The following is a 17,948-nucleotide window of genomic DNA, read 5'->3' on the forward strand; positions in this document are numbered from 1 at the left end:
CCTTTTCTATCCATTTTCTTTCTGCAAAAGCAAAACCAGAAAACATATTTACAAAACTTGGGAAAATAAAGAGACACTGTGACACACCACCACCACCACTGTGAAAACAGACTTATCCATGATATTAATCTTCATAACTCATAATCACATACTTTCTTCATATAAACCCCGATCATAATCTATATATTTCATTTAGTCGCCCACTGTAATATAATATGAAGGGACTGTACTGACATGGCAGAGACCACAAGCAAAATATTAAAAAAAAGGCCATTTTTATAGATTTTTGATAAATTTTTAATAAAATAATACGTATAATGGTAAATTTTTCAAAAAAAAAAGGCCATTTTTATAGATTTATATATGTTTTTTTAGTGGGCTGGAAGCAGGTGCTTGTTGTGCTTGCCTACCTTCAGGGTCGGCACTGTGAAGGGTTTAGCACCACTGGTTACTGAGACTCGAAATCAACTAGAGTTATAATCAAATAACTATTTAGGCTGTCAACATTCTTGCTTCCTAAGTTTAAAAGATTTTAACCTATAAGAAAGGAAAGATAACTTCAGAGGCAAAAGCATCTCATGGATAAAATATACATATCAGAAAGTAGAATAAGACAGTTTTTACTTCACCTTACTAAAACAGAGAATCAACATCGAACAGTAAAGAAGAGAATCTCTCAATAATATAGTCATTTACTTTTGTTTTCAGTTATTTTGACCCATTCCCTTTTTGGCCTCTTCCCACATGGTTTCCAACACCTTCAAAATTTACTCTTAAGGGCTTACACGGCTATATTATATATATGGTCCCTTCCTCGAAGTTTAAACTCATAATTCACAACCAACACCTCTACAACTTGTTATCAATTCTAATATCTAGTCTTATCTGTATATATTACGATGGTTAAACCCTTTTGGAGAAGTAAGATCAGTGCCACAAAGAATGATGGCTTGACATGGTACAAAGACCTTGGCCTTCATGCCTTTGGAGAGTTTTCAACGGCAATGATCCAAGCCAACAGTGTGATGGAGGATCAGTGCCAGATAGAATCAGGGCCATTGACATTCAACAACTCGGCAGTTCATGGCACGTTTGTTGGAGTTTACGATGGTCATGGAGGTCCAGAGGCTTCCAGATTCATTGCAGACAACATCTTTCCAAATTTAAAGAGTAAGACACAACCGCCTTTATCCTCATTCTTGTAACTGTTAGGCACACTAACGCTCAGGTTTCACACATCAACAGAGTTTGCCACCGAGAGTGGAGATATATCTGAGGAGGTGATGAGGAACGCATTTGCAGAGACAGACGAAGATTTTCTCACGGCAGTGAAGAAGCAATGGCGCAAGAATCCGCAGATGGCATCAGTGGGGTCATGTTGCTTGGCAGGAGTGATATGCAACGGACTGGTGTACATCGCAAACGCAGGAGACTCGAGGGCTGTGCTGGGAAGATCTGAGAGAGGTGGAGTGAGAGCTGTTCAGTTATCAGTAGAGCACAACGCCAACGTGGAGTCTGCGAGACAAGAGCTGTGGTCAATGCATCCTAACGACCCCAACATACTTGTGATGAAACACAGGATGTGGCGTGTGAAAGGCATCATCCAGGTAGAGTATTACTTCATTATAAAAACATGTGTACATCAAGATATTAAAAAAATCTCACAAGCAAATGTGTTGTTTACATTTAACTAGGTCACAAAATCCATAGGTGATGCGTACCTCAAAAGAGCAGAGTTCAACAGAGAGCCGTTGCTGCCCAAATACAGAGTAGCAGAACATTTCACCGAGCCAATACTTAGTGCGGATCCATCAGTCACGGTTACTAGGCTTGACCAAGAAGACGAGTTCATGATTTTTGCTTCAGATGGGCTTTGGGAGCATCTTAGCAACCAGGAAGCTGTTGATATTGTCCATAGTTCCCCACGCCAAGTAAGCTTTACGCCTAAGTCACTTCTCTCTTGTACACTTTTGCACGCAAGAATATATTTGTTAATACCTTTGAAAATCTCCAGGGAGTAGCAAGGAGACTACTCAAAGCTGCATTGAAGGAGGCAGCAAAGAAAAGAGAGATGAGATACTCAGACCTGAAAGAGATCAATCCTGGTGTTAGGAGGCATTTTCATGACGATATAACCGTTATTGTAGTATATCTCGATCCCCAAATGGTCCAAGCCAATGGTTGGGCTTCTCCACTGTCAATAAGAGGTGGCTACTGAATGCATCCATCATCATGAACTTTTCCTGTGTGTAATGACGTGAGGCAAAAGAAATGTCCGAAGCAGGAGCACGGATCACTAGTAGTATAGCTAGAATAATATTTTGATATGTTATTTTTTTTTTTAAAAGAAAACATAAGTGTAAATGTACCCCTGTATGCAGTAACGCAAGTCATACACGTGGGTACTTGCAATGCAACATCATCAATGTCAATGCTGGTTAATTTAAAATTTCAAGTAACTTGCTGCATATCAGAAGTAAAACTAAACATTACATTCCCTTGGTAAAAGTTTTCTGGCGCTTGATTCTGAAGTATCAGCGTTTGCTTATGTTTCATGATACAGCTACCTCCTGTGAAAGCACAATGAAACAAATCGTTAAGCAATATATATACCATTAGCTATTTTTTATAATTTAGAAAATAAGAGTCATATATAACCAATTTTTATTCTCTTTTTTTTTTGTTCAAAATTTGTATTCTCTTACTTTAGTTTTGAAAACTAAATAAAGCATAACTGATAATTTTTATGTATGTAAATATAAATTAACGAATAATTGCTACTTCATAATCAGTCACCTCCTTATACGTCTCAATAGTTTTAAAAAGACAAGTACTCATTAACAAACTCATCAAACTAATAGAACTATGAAAGGAATTTTGAACGAATGTATGTATGTGAATATTATGTAGTTGAGATATGTTGCCATCTTAGTTATTGAAACTTTTGATATTTTTTTCAATCTTAATTATTAGTATGAAATTTTTATATAGTATATAAAATTTAATTTGACCAAAAAGTATTATAAAATTTAATTTGAAATGCTGTTCTTACAAAACTTCCGAACCGGACCGGACCGGACCGGATATGTGGTGTTAACAATACGTCTATCCAATCCGATTTGGCAAAGAAAAAAGTAATTTTAAAATTAAATAAACAAAAAAGGGAAAATGGATACTTTCTTGCCCGCCATGTGGACATTCTCATCTCTCTCTTCCCTCTGTTCACTATCGCTCTAACCGGTCGCTATCTTTGAGTAAAAAAACCGATGACCTCGTCTCTTTCAAGCAATCCGGTGGTTGCTGAAGAAAGACCGGCGGAAACATCCACAGATCTTACAGAGACGACGACGGAAGCTCCGGAGAAGAAGGTGAGGAAAGGTTACACGATCTCCAAGTCCAGACAGAGTTGGACTGAAGGAGAGCACGATAAGTTTCTTGAAGCTCTTCAACTGTAATATAGCTAAAAAGTTGCTATCTTTCTTCTTAGTATGTGACTTAATTATACACTTTGTTGCTGATACTACTTACTGTTGTCTTGCGTCCTTCCTTAGGTTTGATCGTGACTGGAAAAAAATGAAGATTTTGTTGGTTCAAAGACAGTAATTCAGGTTTGAGATTAGCTGCTTTGAGTTTTGGTTTTGATGTAATATACACTGGCACGTTTCACCACTTAATCCTAACGTGCCTACTCTGATTTGCTACAGATCAGGACTCAGGAGCCATGCCCAAAAATATTTTTTGAAGGTTCAGAAAAACGGGACCTTTGCGCACGTGCCACCTCCTACACCTAAGCGCAAAGCTGCTCATCCTTATCCTCAGAAGGCATCAAAGAACGGTTTGTTCTACTACAAAAGAAGTTAGACTGTGTTTTATCTGAACTCGGTTCAAATTTGCAGCTCAAATGTCGCTTCAGGTGTCCATGCCCTTTTCTACTAAAATAAGTAACGTGCCCGAGTATACCTCATGGGATGATGATACCTCTGTACTGCTTAGCATAGCCGTAAGCGAGTATACATCATGGGATGATGATACCTCTTCACTGCTTAGCATAGTAATAATGATTCATAAATCATAATATAATATAAAATTTATAGACTATATAAAATAAAATATTTATCAAAGAATCAAATCCCGCACTTTAAAACGCGAATCAAAATCTAGTTAAAATTAAGACTACTAAACAAAACAATAATGAAGTCTTTTTTAGCAATTGCGTCATTTGAACTCAATGGAGACATTATTGTTTGGAGAAAGTGTCCCAACCACCATCAGAAGCCGCTCCATTTGTTCATCACTAAAGTAAGAATCTCCCAGCCATACAACGATCTTCTCTAGTCTCTTTGCGTTTCTCAGCACCAATCTCAGGAACGAACCTAAGAGTCTCATCTTTGCACCATTACAATCCGACATGAACCTAAGAGTCTCATGGGTAGGAAACACCTCATGCTTTGATCTCCAACATGTGTCTGAATCCAAGCCATGTGATATTCTTAAATACTCGTCCAAATCAGCATCCTGTAGAGCATAGAACATGTTACTCCAAAGCATACTAGCACGTACAGGTGTTTTTTACCAAAAATACAATTCCTATATACTGATTAGCATGACAAGGAGTTAAAGACATGGTTCATCTATTTATGGAATATTCCAAGAAAATGAACGAGGTTTTTGGTGAAGATACCTCGATATAGCTCACGTATGTTGCGTGTACTTCAAGATTCTTCAATCCAGGTGAATTTTGTAGTAACCTTGCTATGCTAGGAATAACAGATCGAGCAAAATTTGTCTGAACAGTCAAAGTTTGGACCTTGAGCTTCGGTAAACGAACACCACAGAGCATGGCGAGAGATAGAATCTAGCACAATGATGAAAAGGTCAGAATAATTAATGGAACATAAATAAATAAATAAAAACAAAACAAGTTAATATTACACGTTAATATAGGGTGCAAACATATAATACCTGAAGAAGGTATCCCCCACGAAACGTAAGCCTCTCTACGTTTTGCAATTTTGCTAGCATCTTAAGCACCATGGTCTGAAGAACATCAGCATATTGTTGAAAACCAGCCATGAAAGGACGGTACCTGTTCAAGCCAATGCGAAGGATAGCATCGGCGAGAGAGGAGACATCCACTAAAGTACATGGTCCCACATCAGAGTTTTTCAAATTCAAATAATGGATGTGCGGCGCTACAATCTCCATCTGCCCTGAACGCTGGGACCAGCCATATATTTCTAGTGCACTCAGACTCGGTGATTTACTCAGATCAAGACGCTTAAGTAAACCATCACAGTAAAACAATTGCAAGGTTTCAAGATTTGGAGAGCCAGAGAGAATATTAGCAATAGATTCATCATAGAGACTACAACAACTCAATGTCAACCTCCTTAGGAAGTTCCAAGACACAGTGCATCCAGGACGCATATCAAAACCCACCAAATTGAGTTGCCTTAAGGAGGAACTAAGATAGAAGCAATCCGGGAAACCATAAGTCTCGAAACAAAATAAAAGGCCGGTCAGAGACAGCTCCCCCACATTGCGAGACATAGCGAACTCGACCCAGCTATTAAACTGGGGCTCAGTGACTTCATGGGTCACACAAAGTTTAAAACTCATGATTTTCAGTCTCCTGTAGGAAAGCAAGGTTTGGTCTATCCCCTTAGCGGTCGTTCTAAGGTGGAGACAAGGTAATTCGCACCATGCATGCCTCCACCGTCTGGACAAGACGGAAGTTCTGATGGCGAGATCGATGGGAATAAAGGATAGAATATGGTTGAGGATCTCATCTGGCATAGAGTTTATGAAATCTGCTCCTTCGATAACTTGTTGGATTTCGCGGTGGATCTCATCTGGCATAGAGTTTATGAAATCTGCTCCTTCGATAACTTGTTGGATTTTGCGGTGGGGGTTTAATATACGACGTTGTCGACGGCTACGTTTCCCTCGCCTTTTCGCCATGCTAACTATGATTAGGTTTTATTTTGTTTACACAGCACGAAACTTATTAAAGTATTTAATTTTGTATAGATGATATTTTGTTTATGGACAACTTGATAATTATTACACGGTCAACTATATATAAGACAAAGATTTCTAATACTGTAGTTCCCTTATTCATAGTTGTTTATTGAATTATCCTTACTATAGATGGAATTATCTTTCTAAATAAATTAAAACAAAACAATGAATTATCTTTATTGTAGATGGAATTATCTTTCTAAATAAAACAAAATAATGAACCGACGTTGAGTACTTGAGTGTATATATAGAGACTTTTTTTAGAACATATATATAGAGACATTAGGGTGGATCAATTTCCATGTCTTTAAAAGCTCTAAACCCTTAAATAAAAGTCTTTTTATTCAGTGAAACCATGTCATAGCATGCCTTTTCTCCAAAAAAAAAAAACACCATGTCATATCTTCGTACGAAGAAACCAACCGTTTAAAACTTTATCGATGAGATGAAACCAGGAAACAACGTATACAACTTAATCACTATTACTGTTAGTTACAGATGATTTACGTGTACAAACACGGTCTATATTATTTGATGGCGTACTTTTGACTTTATTTCCTTCAGTCTCATGAAACAGAAAGTTACGCTATTTGCGCTTTTTAATTAAGTTTCTGCAGCTTCCAAATTTTACATTAGTTTAACTTTTAGGGTGTACAATTCATATTATTAGCTATTGACGAGGCTCGAGCACAAAGAAAACGTGTTCTGTTACGCGACGGTGGAGAAATATTCACTATAGAGACTGTTGTTTTAGAACATGGTAATTAAATACAGTAGATCCACTTGAAAATTGTACCTACTGTTGTAAATCAGCTGCACTAAAGAGAACAGACAGACTGCGCGTCTACGATTATCACTGCAACATTAAGCCTTACAATTTACTCATGGGTTTGGAAAACATATTTGTTATGTAGCTAAATTTTGATATTACAAAAAACCACAATAACAGTCAAATCATTTATTACTATTTGAACTGTTAGCTTTCATAATGCATGTACTAGATTTTGATCCGCGCAGGCGCGCGGGTATATATTTTGAAAAATATGTTGATATTTGTTTTTCATGTAATTATTAGGGTTTTACAAAATGAATCCAAGGAACATAACCGATACCGATCCGAAAATATAGTACCAAACCCGAACATAAATTGATTAAATATTCGAATGATTCAAAATTTTGTTATTTAGAGAACCAAATCTGATCCGAACCGAAGTATTCGGGTACCCGAATTTATCTAAAAATAGATTTATATACTTATATATATATATTAATTATTTTTAGATTTAACGTATATAAAACATTAAGAATGATACTTTTAAATTGGTTTAAATACTTGAAATTATATATATATAGATAGTCAAAAGTAAATATCTGCAATAGTTAAAGTATACTCAAATCACCAAAAATACTTAAAATAATTATTGATTCCGTATCCAAAATGTTAAATCAAGCCAATTGATATGTTAAGCTTAGGTATTCTGACATATGTTATTCAAATTTATAGGTAATATATTATTTTATTTATAGATTTTGAGAAATTTAAAATAGATAATGATTTAAACTTTAAAAATAATTTAAATGGGTTATCCAAACGCGAACCAAACCCGCAAAGATCCGAATCAAACTCAAACCAAAATTTAGAAACATCCTAACATGGCTTAAATCTTTGACTCCGAAAACCCGAAACACAAACCGATCAGAACCAAACTCGTATGGGTGCCCGAAATCTCATCCCTATTCATTATTATATATCGTATACTGTCATCATATAATTAATCGTATTTTATATGTACCATCATATAAGTAATCATATAATTAATAGTATTTTATACGTACCATCATATAAATAATTACATATATTATATTTTTAAAACTTAATATGAAATATAAAAACCATAATTTGAGTTGGTATTTCAAATTGGGCTTTGTATTGTATTTTTATTATATATATTGACAACATTTTTTTATAATGGTTATTGAAAAATAGTTTAGTAAAAATCCATTTTTGAATATATGTATTTTTTTTTAATCAATTTTTGATATAAATCAACTTTAAATTATTATTTTGATTTGAAATATGTGTATAAAGTTTAAATTTTGTTTTATGGTTAGTTTAGAAAAGAAAAAGTTTTAGGCAATTAGATTGACCGTTTTCATATATTTTAAATCTGGCTCAGATAGATAGTTTCTTATAATATGATGGACTTTTAATTTTTCTTAATAACATAAGCCCATTACTTTTTTTTTCTTAATACTACTATCTTTGTTTCCAAAAAAAATTAATTTTTTTTTAAAAGACTACAATTCATGTTTCCAAACACTCTAAATTTTTTTAATAGTCCTATTCAAGTCTCCAAACACTCCAATTTTGTACTTGAGTTTTAATAAGATAGATTAGAAAAAATCTTAAATATTTATGTCAGCATGGCACCTAGATATTTTATTTATTAAAACATTTATTACGTCGGGTTTGTGCTTTGGTCTATATTGCCGAGTAAGCTTTGGGTTTCTTTGCTCGACGTCCTCCTCCTATGGTGTACCGGAACCGTTGCCTGTCGCCTCCGTTGAAGCCTCTTGGAGCCACCTCTGAGTGAGAGTTCGTACGTTTTGCCTCTTAGCTTTACCAGATCCGGTTTGTTGGTTTTGGACGCCTAAAACCCAACCTAAATATAAAATAAGTTTCCCAAAAAGTAAAAGTTTGAGAATCGAACCGTGCCCTCATTTGAAGAATAATGACAGTGTCGACCACTACACTACGAGTAACTTTTCACAATTTACTGCCCTATAAATATATAACATAATTTGGCGCTTAAAACATGAGTTTTACCAGCTTTAGCCCATGACCGACCCTGAACTTTACTCTTGTCTCTTCTCTGAAGCAACAAGAAGCGCTTGGATTTGAGTTTCATTAACGTCAAGAAAACCATTATTGGTAAGCTTGATGTCAACTTTTGTGTTTCATAGATGTTTTTTTATCTTTTTTGCGGTATCTACGAACAAACCAGCTTGTTAGCAGAATCTGATTCAATCTGATTGTAACCAAATCTTTGTTTCTTTGGAATAATATTTACAATTTAGCAAAAAAAACATGTAAAAGATTTAATTCAAATCTGGATAAAAATATCTTTCACGTTAAAAAGTGTAATTTAAAAAAAATAATAATATAAAAGTTATCCCAAAATCTTTCTAATTATGTCTAAATTTATTTATTTTCTTCTGAAAAGGGTAAAATAAGGGACGTGAATAAAAGAAGAAAATAAAAAGAGCACGTGACAGTTTTAAGGATCTTTGTGGGAAAATAATGGGCCATAAAGCCCATTTTTGTGGCTTTCTTACCAAGCAATCATTATAAACGTTCCTTCATCATCTTCAACGTTTCCTACGCTCTGTTTCTTGTTCTTGAAAAAAACAGAGCATGGAGACTGAGTACGAAAATGTTCTTCGTTTTGAATCACAAGGCAGATACATAGAGGCTTTAGAGATTATAAGCGAGGCTGAGCGTTGTGGTAACCACAGTGAACGTCTTAACATACTTCAAGCTGAAATCTTCATGTCTCTAGCAGAAGAATCGGAGAATCTGTACAAGAAACTCGTATTTTTAATGGCAGCCGTTGAAGCCTACTCAAGAAACGACGCGTGTGAATGTGTCTACCCACTGTTCGAAATATCAGAGCTTCTTGGTTCAGCATCATTCTACAGTAGAGTATTGAAGACGGCAGAGCTCTTCTTGAAGCGTATTGATACAGCTTTGGGATCTCAAGAACCGGACGTGGCTAAAGACGGCGTATATGCTCACCTCTTGGAAGAAGGGGAAAAAGTGCGATCTTTGGTTAACGTTGTGAATGCGAGGATTGCGAACCAGAAGGAGAATGGTGCTATGGTTGAGCGATTGAGACCTCACTGGGAGTCTTCCAGTGAAAACACCAAACGTGAGTTCATGAAAGTTAGTACTCAGGAACTGCGAAGGTTTGTGCTGAATAAATTTGAAAAGGAAGGAAGAGATGCGTTGGAGAAAGTTCTGGGTCACGTAAAGAAGAACGAAAGGTGGATTTTTTGGCTCTGTAGAAGTTGTTCCCAGAAGTTCTCCACTTCCGAAGAATGTACGAGTCATCTTGAACAGGTACATGCTGCAGAGTTCGCACCATCTTCGATGAATGATTTGGTGGAGAAGGAGGTCTGGTCTGATAAGATAGCAGTTGGAGTTTGGAAAGATGCTATCGATCTGGTTTGCTCCTCAGTTGAAAGTTTCTGCTGTCAAGGTTTAACTGGAGTCAAAGAGAAGATCAATTTTGACTCAGACATGGCATATGTGCTGCTGGACAAGAGACTCTTGCAAGGAAATGTTGATGAGCGAGTTGATGAGGGAGGTAAGATTAGCTTTTCTGATGCTAAACTTCACTGCACAAGGGTGCATGCTGGTGGAGGAGATGACTTCATGTCATGGCTAGCATTGTCAGAAGATTGGAAATTCAAATTCCCAAGACCAATCAGGGAGTTCAATTTGGATATGTGGATCGCTTCATTGAAGTCATATCAGTTTCTCTGTAGAACTTTGCAAACACACAAGGTTAGTTGATGGCTCATTTTTTTGAATCAACCTTTTGTAAAAATGTTTTATAATCAACCTTTGACTTTTGTCTTTGCAGGTTATTCACTTGGACGCAGAGATTTTACTGATTGACAAGTCTAGAGTGAAGTTGCTGAAACACCTCACAGGGATGTGTCTTTTTGACTTCAGGTGCTACCTTAATCCACCTCTCAAAGAATACATAATTGATTGTCTGCGTCGAAGGTTCGCTTGAGATGATTAGTGTAACGTTCTCATTTGATTTTTTGGACTAGAGTTGGTATACGTTTAAATCCTGTTCTTGTATATTTTGGTCAATTTTGGCCCTTTCGGCTGCGTGGAAACTTGTGTCTCTATCCAGTCGCAGCTGGTTTATCTCAGAGCTTAAAAACTTACATAAAAGACTAGTGTTTGGTGAAACATGTTGCTAGATCTAGCTCAAGTACACTATATACATATACCTTTGTTAAGCGAGAGAAGGAAAAAGAAAAAACAAAATATCAAACAGAGATCTTTAAGCTTAATACAAGTAAAACACTTCACTCGCTGTTGATGGAGTTAACCTGAACTAGCTTCCTCGGAATTATCTGATAAATGATCAGAACAGCAACCGAGTTAAATACAATATGAAAGTAGTAACTGAAACCAATAACATTTTCAAGCTGCATTTAGCATATGAACCTTCTTCACATGGAGTAACTCAACTGCCAAACAAATTTTTTTAAAAAAATTGAGTAGAGATGAGAATGCATGCCTTCTCCTCCACAAAGAGTGTCAAGTAGGATCATTTATCATTTCATATTGTATAGCTCTACCACCAACGAGAACACAAGCATAGTTGACTGGATAAAAAAAAACAAAAATTAGAGAAGTTCTCAAATAGGATCTGTTGCTATCAACAAGACCCTTTCACAGGAAAGCCAATCATACTTAAATTACCAAATAAAAGCAAACACATGAGAACAATCTCGGATTTTCAAAATAGCTTAAAAATTCACAAATTTTAACAAGACCGTTCAACAATCTTTTGATGGGATTCAGGTATTCAATTTTTTATATAGTAAATAAAATTTAATTAATCTAATAAATTCTATTTTGAAAGACTGTTTAAAATTAAATAAACAAAAGGGAAAATGGATGGCCTCAAATTCAAAGCGAAGCGTCTCCACATACTTTACCACCAACTTCTTGCCCGCCATGTGGACATTCTCATCTCTCTCTAAAGCTCCCTCTGTTCACTATCTCTCTAAACGGTCGCTATCTTTGAGAAAAAAAAAACCGATGACCTCGTCTCTTTCAAGCAATCCGGTGGAAACGTCCACAGATCTTACAGAGACGACGACGGAAGCTCCGGAGAAGAAGGTGAGGAAAGCTTACACGATCTCCAAGTCCAGACAGAGTTGGACTGAAGGAGAGCACGATAAGTTTCTCGAAGCTCTTCAACTGTAATATAGCTGAAAGTTGCTCCATTTTCTTCTTAGTATGTGACTTAATAATACACTTTGTTGCTGATACTGTTGTCTTGCGTCCTTAGGTTTGATCGTGACTGGAAAAAGATTGAAGATTTTGTCGGTTCAAAGACAGTTATTCAGGTTTGAGATTAACTGCTTTCGAGTTTTGGTTTATATATTTATACATTGCCACTCAACTTGATTTGCTACAGATCAGGAGCCATGCCCAAAAGTACTTTCTGAAGGTAGAGAAAAACGGGACCTTTGCGCACGTGCCACCCCCTAGGCCTAAGCGCAAAGCTGCTCATCCATATCCTCAAAAGGCATCAAAGAATGGTTAGTTTTATTACAATATATTTTACTTTGGGTGGACATATGAAGTTAACTGTGTTCAATCTGAACATGCAGCGCAAATGTCGCTTCACGTTTCCATGTCATTTCCTCCCCAAATAAATGACGTTCCGGGATATCCTTCATGGGATGATGATACCTCTGCTTTGCTTAGCATAGCCGTGAGCGAGGTTATTCTACCAAAAGATGAGATTGACACTCTTTGTGGAGGAGAAGGCATGCATTCTCATCTCTACTCAATTTTTTTCTAAAATTTTGTTAGGCAGTTGAGTTACTCCATGTAAAGAAGGTTCATTATGCTAAATGAAGCTTGAAAATGTTATTGGTTTCAGTTGTTATTGAATTGAATGGCTCAACAAGTGCGGTTAGTCCTTCAGCATCCGGTATAGGAAGCTCAAGCAGAACTCTATCAGATTCAGAGGGTTTAACACCGGTGAATCAAGCTCCCTCAATGCAGGGTAATTATTTCTGAGTTTTTATTTTATGGTGGAGTTCACTGTTCTAATGGTTGTTTTTTTCGGCAGGTCTTCCTGATTTTGCTGAAGTTTATAACTTCATTGGGAGTGTGTTCGATCCTGACAGCAAAGGCCGCATGAAAAAGCTCAAGGAAATGGATCCTATTAATTTTGAAACTGTGAGTTAGAACCTGCTTGATTGCCTTTTAAGTTAAATGATGTGTGTGACAGTAATATATTCATCATTTAGGGGACTTTTATCTTTATAGTAAGCCTGCCAGATAGCTGAATCTAATAGTAAAGGCTGCATTCTGTAGATTTTGTTTCAAAACAAAGTTTGCTTGGTAGTATGGTTCTGTGGAGATGTTGGCCAAATAAACAGCCTTGGTTCAGTATTTTCTTTTTTAAGTTTCCTGGTGCATATACATAGCTGCCAGTTGATTGATCTTGATATAGTACCCTTGACTAATCGCTGTATGCCTGGCAGGTACTGCTATTGATGAGAAACCTCACAGTGAATATGTCAAATCCTGACTTCGAACCTTCTGTAAGTGTTAAAACTTATCATAGCTTCCATGCTTGTTAGACATTAGTCTCTTTCGCTCTTGATGTGCGTTACTTCTTTAAACATTCCAATGATTAAAATGAGGACTGTTGTGCTTTCTGACATTTATATACATTACACACATCAACTGCTGACTTCTGGAAACAGGTGTAATCTAACCTTGGTATTGATATAGTCTGATGCTGCAGAGGAAGGTTCAGAACACTTAAGCTCTTAGCTTTTGTTTGGGATCTCTGGCCAAGAACGAAACAAGTGATATATCTTTTTTGATGGAGTTCTTGCTCACAACAACTGTGTATATCAGCTATAAAGTAAGTGTGGTTTTATACCTCATCCTTCCGACATCAATGTAAACCAGACCTTACCGCATATATAAGCTTTAATCTCTCAGCTGAGCTGCTATAAGGAGTTACCATTGGCTATATGATCTCTCTGTGCATTTGGTGTATTGTGTCACATGGTAGATAAAATTTATAGTGTGTGTAGTAGAAAAATGGGCACCTATTGTATTTTCCTATTTGATATATATATTTATTTGTTCATGCGTTTTGTAATTTGTAGTTTTCTTTCCCACTTTAGACGATTGGTTATTTCTGGTCATATATTGATACTAAAGACAATGTCTCAGCTAGCAAATGCAACTAAACCCATAAAAGAGACACATGAGTCTGTTGTACCCTATTTGTATCAGGCATTAGCTTTTCCATGTCATGTCTCAAGCCTTTCTCCTTAACGATAACCGGGAAAATAAACTCAACCCTTTCTCATTAACGATAACCGGGAATCTGAATCGAACTGGTTTGGTTAAAGAGTGTTTTTAGAACCCTCTGCTCGCTCTGAAGGTTTGGAAGTGGTTTATTTATTATTATTTTTTCCCAGTGATCCACGAAAGGAGAAGTCCATTGTTTCGCCGGCGGCGAGGATGCTACAGCATCAGATTGCTCAATCGCCGGCGATATTAGGCTTAACAGGTCATGGCTCTCCCTCCGTACAAAACCCAACGCCTTCTCGTCATGGCCATCCTCCCAATCTCACCACCAACAACCTCCTAATAATCTCCCACCTTCCTCCTCCGCAGCCTCAGGTTCGTCTGCTTTGCTATCACTCCTTCCGCCGTTGCCCCGAGCGCAAGCTCTTCTCCAGCAGACGTCGATCTTAACGTCTAAGCTCTTCGACGTCTCTCCCAATCGAGCGCTCTGGCTCTCAGCTTTCCGCGGCTCTCTCCCTTCGTTCCTCTCTTCCTTCCACTCGCTGCCTCCGCCGCTTGAAATCCCTAAGCCTTCGTCCACCAACGAGATCCTCTCTCAGTTCAATTCCCTCCAGACGCACCTCTTCGAAGCCGTTACGGACCTCCAAGAGATCCTCGATCTCCAAGACGAAGACGCGAAGCAGAAGGTCGCGCGTGAGGTCAAATCCAAAGATTCGTCTCTTCTCTCCTTCGCCAACAAACTCAAGGAAGCAGAACGCGTTCTCGCTCTTCGTCCTCTGTTACCACCACAGTTTCTTCTCAGCTCAAGCTGAAGGACATCTTAGCCTACGCTCACAAGATTAGCTACACAACGTTTGCTCCTCCGGAGTTCGGTGCAGGGCAAGCACCTCTCCGCGGCGCGTTGCCGCCAGCGCCACAAGACGAGCAGATGAGAGCTTCTCAGCTCTGATCTTGACATCGGTCTACCCAAAACAGTTGAAAACATTGAGAAGAAGGTTGAAGCACTCATCGAGCCGCCGCCACCAGAGAGTATGATGAACCTTTCTGCGATTCAGAACCTGCTTCCACCGAATATCGCGGTTCCATCAGGATGGAAACCAGGAATGCCAGTGGAGTTGCCGCCTGCGCCTAGAGCCCTGGAGCAGCAACAGATGCGGCCTCCTCCGGGACTTCACAGACCCCCTGACGTCATACAGGTCCGAGCTGTTCAGCTCGATATTTTGGAGAGTGATAATAGCAGCGATGATGCCAGCTCAGATGACGAGGAGTAATCATCATTATTCATTATGATTGACCCTGCTAATTCTTGGTCAAAGTTTGATGTTAAGTATATGCTTCATCGTTTCCACTCGAATTGTCCCTGGGCAGTTATTGCATGTCTGTTTTCTATATTCAGTCTTTAACTCCAGTGTTTCTAGTAAAGTTTCAACTATCCAGAAAATACTTGACGATGCTTCGGCTACAAAGTTGGATTGATATAGATCTTGTTTGACCAATATCACAAGTTAACATTTCAAACGTGAAGTTTTATAGTGAAATTCAGAATGTTCAACTGGTCAAATTAATGGAATCAGATTATTCTTTTATCCAATACCTACGTTTGGTATTTGAACAAAATAAATGAACTTATTTTAATTTACTCACTTGTTAAATAACTTATTGTGCTATTGTTTCATCTCAGTATTGAGTCTGAGAATAATGTCAGCCAATAGAAAGTGAGCTCTCATGAGAAATATATTTGGGCCTGTGAGTAAGCTCCAAAATGATAAGTCGTTTGCTAGTTTATCTGTGCATATGGGCCTTTTAGGCCCGCATAGACGTCCACCATTTGCTATATAATACGCAGAAGCCCTAACCACATTTTGCCTTCGTACCCTAAACGCACAGCCACAGTCCCGGACACTCCAAAAAATGGCAGCCGCCGCCGCACGCCCTCTAGTCACCGTCCAAGGCCTCGACGGAGACATGACAACCGACAAATCCACCACCGTCTGCCTACCCGACGTCATGACAGCTCCCGTGAGGCCAGACATCGTCAACTTCGTCCACGCCCAAATCTCCAACAACAGCCGTCAGCCTTACGCCGTCTCCAAGAAGGCCGGTCACCAGACCTCCGCCGAGTCCTGGGGAACAGGACGCGCCGTCTCCCGTATCCCTCGTGTTCCCGGCGGCGGAACCCACCGCGCAGGTCAAGCGGCCTTCGGAAACATGTGTCGCGGCGGTCGGATGTTCGCTCCGACTAAGATCTGGAGACGCTGGCACCGTCGCGTCAACGTCAACATGAAGAGGCACGCGATCGTCTCGGCAATCGCCGCCACTGCTGTGCCCTCTCTCGTGATGGCACGTGGTCACAAGATCGAGAATGTCCCCGAGATGCCTCTCGTTGTTAGCGATTCAGCTGAGGCTGTGGAGAAGACTAGTGCTGCGATCAAGGTTTTGAAACAGATCGGTGCTTATGATGACGCCGAGAAGGCGAAGGATAGTATTGGGATTAGGTCTGGTGTAGGTAAGATGAGGAACCGTCGTTACATTTGTCGGAAAGGTCCTCTTGTTGTGTACGGAACCGAGGGAGCTAAGATTGTGAAGGCGTTTAGGAACATTACTGGCGTTGAGCTTTGTCACGTTGAGAGGCTTAACTTGTTGAAGCTAGCTCCTGGTGGTCATCTTGGGAGGTTTGTGATTTGGACTAAGTCTGCCTTTGAGAAGCTTGAGTCTATTTACGGATCGTTTGAGAAACCGTCTGAGATGAAGAAGGGTTATGTTTTGCCTCGTGCGAAGATGGTGAATGCTGATTTGGCGAGGATTATTAACTCTGATGAGGTTCAGAGCGTGGTGAAGCCGATTAAGAAGGATGCGAAGAGGGCTGTGATGAAGAAGAATCCGTTGAAGAATCTTAATGTGATGCTTAAGTTGAATCCTTATGCTAAGACCGCGAAGAGGATGTCTCTGTTGGCTGAAGCGCAGAGGGTTAAGTCTAAGAAGGAGAAGCTCGAGAAGAAGAGGAAGAGCGTCACCAAGGTAAACTCAACGCTCTCATTTCTAGTGGATAATTTCATTTTGATAGTATATAGTGTGTTAGGACTTAGCACTATATTTAGATTAATCTTGTAGAGTAGCTCTATTCTGAATATTTTATAGTTTTTTAATCTGTTGTGCTTTATAGTTCACACAAAGCTGATTCATTTCTCAAACTATTTTGTTTTCTTGTTTACTCTAGGAGCAATCACAAGCTATTAAAGCAGCAGGAAAGGCGTGGTACCAGACTATGATCTCCGACAGTGACTACACAGAGTTTGATAACTTCACCAAGTGGCTCGGAGCCAGTCAGTAACAAGAATATTTATGATTTTGTCGTCTCATATAAGATTTTGGTTATATTTTATGTTTTGTGATATTCATTTCCCTTGGATTTACCTGTGTTCCAATCTCTTGAGGTTTTTACTTGTTGAGTTAAGAGGATTTGAGTGCGAACATGTTTTATTTATGCTCTGTTTTAGTTATTTTGCTTCAATGTCTTTGATTATCTTAGTCATAACAAACAGTAGTCGTCAAAGTCCATTTTAAGGATGAGAGTTAAATCATGAGTATATTACCACCAATACTAAAGGTCACTGAAACTGTTAATCTCCTACGTAACATAGCAGCCGCAAGCCTGCAGACCTCCTGATTTTACTTGGTTTCTATCATTAAGAGAAGAGCATAAATGTAGACAGGACAAGTCCAGTATCGTCAGCCCGTGGGACATAATTAGCCTATCCAGCCCAAAAATATGATAATTGTGAATTCCTTGGCCCTCAAGTTTCTTAAGTATCCAGATGGAGCATTTATA

General features: G+C 38.4%; 4 protein-coding genes and 1 pseudogene across 8 annotated transcripts; 4 read left to right on the forward strand and 1 right to left on the reverse strand.

The window, feature by feature from the left end:
* The first annotated feature begins 816 nt into the window (after positions 1-816).
* On the forward strand, positions 817-2,498 carry LOC106428936 (probable protein phosphatase 2C 67). The gene is made up of 4 exons (XM_013869684.3): positions 817-1,170; positions 1,246-1,607; positions 1,695-1,931; positions 2,015-2,498. The coding sequence occupies exons 1-4, from the start codon at positions 900-902 to the stop codon at positions 2,216-2,218; spliced, it is 1,074 nt and encodes a 357-aa protein (XP_013725138.1). The 5' UTR covers positions 817-899; the 3' UTR covers positions 2,219-2,498.
* A 753-nt stretch (positions 2,499-3,251) lies between these two features.
* On the forward strand, positions 3,252-13,952 carry LOC106428911 (protein REVEILLE 4-like). 5 transcript variants are annotated; one of them, XM_048768014.1, is made up of 9 exons: positions 3,252-3,330; positions 11,913-12,033; positions 12,123-12,180; positions 12,252-12,375; positions 12,448-12,606; positions 12,723-12,848; positions 12,915-13,024; positions 13,333-13,392; positions 13,586-13,952. In XM_048768014.1, exons 1-9 carry the CDS (start codon positions 3,267-3,269, stop codon positions 13,625-13,627), a joined length of 864 nt encoding a protein of 287 aa, XP_048623971.1. In that variant the 5' UTR covers positions 3,252-3,266; the 3' UTR covers positions 13,628-13,952. The 5 variants fall into 5 exon arrangements, 3 of the variants coding, with proteins under 3 accessions (XP_048623971.1, XP_013725121.1, XP_013725115.1); XM_013869667.3 differs by lacking the exon at positions 3,252-3,330 and having other exon boundaries at positions 11,742-12,033; positions 13,599-13,952; XM_013869661.3 differs by lacking the exon at positions 3,252-3,330 and having other exon boundaries at positions 11,745-12,033.
* LOC106428903 (putative F-box/LRR-repeat protein At5g02700) lies at positions 3,563-7,137 on the reverse strand. The gene is made up of 3 exons (XM_022710336.2): positions 4,963-7,137; positions 4,682-4,855; positions 3,563-4,515 (listed from the first exon to the last, which is right to left on the reverse strand). The coding sequence occupies exons 1-3, from the start codon at positions 5,959-5,961 to the stop codon at positions 4,216-4,218; spliced, it is 1,473 nt and encodes a 490-aa protein (XP_022566057.2). The 5' UTR covers positions 5,962-7,137; the 3' UTR covers positions 3,563-4,215.
* Positions 13,953-14,143: 191 nt separating the features above from the next.
* Positions 14,144-15,560, forward strand: LOC106428895 (annotated as a pseudogene).
* A 412-nt stretch (positions 15,561-15,972) lies between these two features.
* LOC106428889 (60S ribosomal protein L4-1-like) lies at positions 15,973-17,634 on the forward strand. Its single transcript, XM_013869645.3, has 2 exons — positions 15,973-17,137; positions 17,337-17,634. Exons 1-2 carry the CDS (start codon positions 16,031-16,033, stop codon positions 17,448-17,450), a joined length of 1,221 nt encoding a protein of 406 aa, XP_013725099.2. The 5' UTR covers positions 15,973-16,030; the 3' UTR covers positions 17,451-17,634.
* Positions 17,635-17,948: the final 314 nt, after the last annotated feature.

The sequence above is a fragment of the Brassica napus genome, chromosome A3 (genome assembly GCF_020379485.1).
Source record: "Brassica napus cultivar Da-Ae chromosome A3, Da-Ae, whole genome shotgun sequence".
Classification (NCBI taxonomy): Eukaryota; Viridiplantae; Streptophyta; class Magnoliopsida; order Brassicales; family Brassicaceae; genus Brassica; species Brassica napus.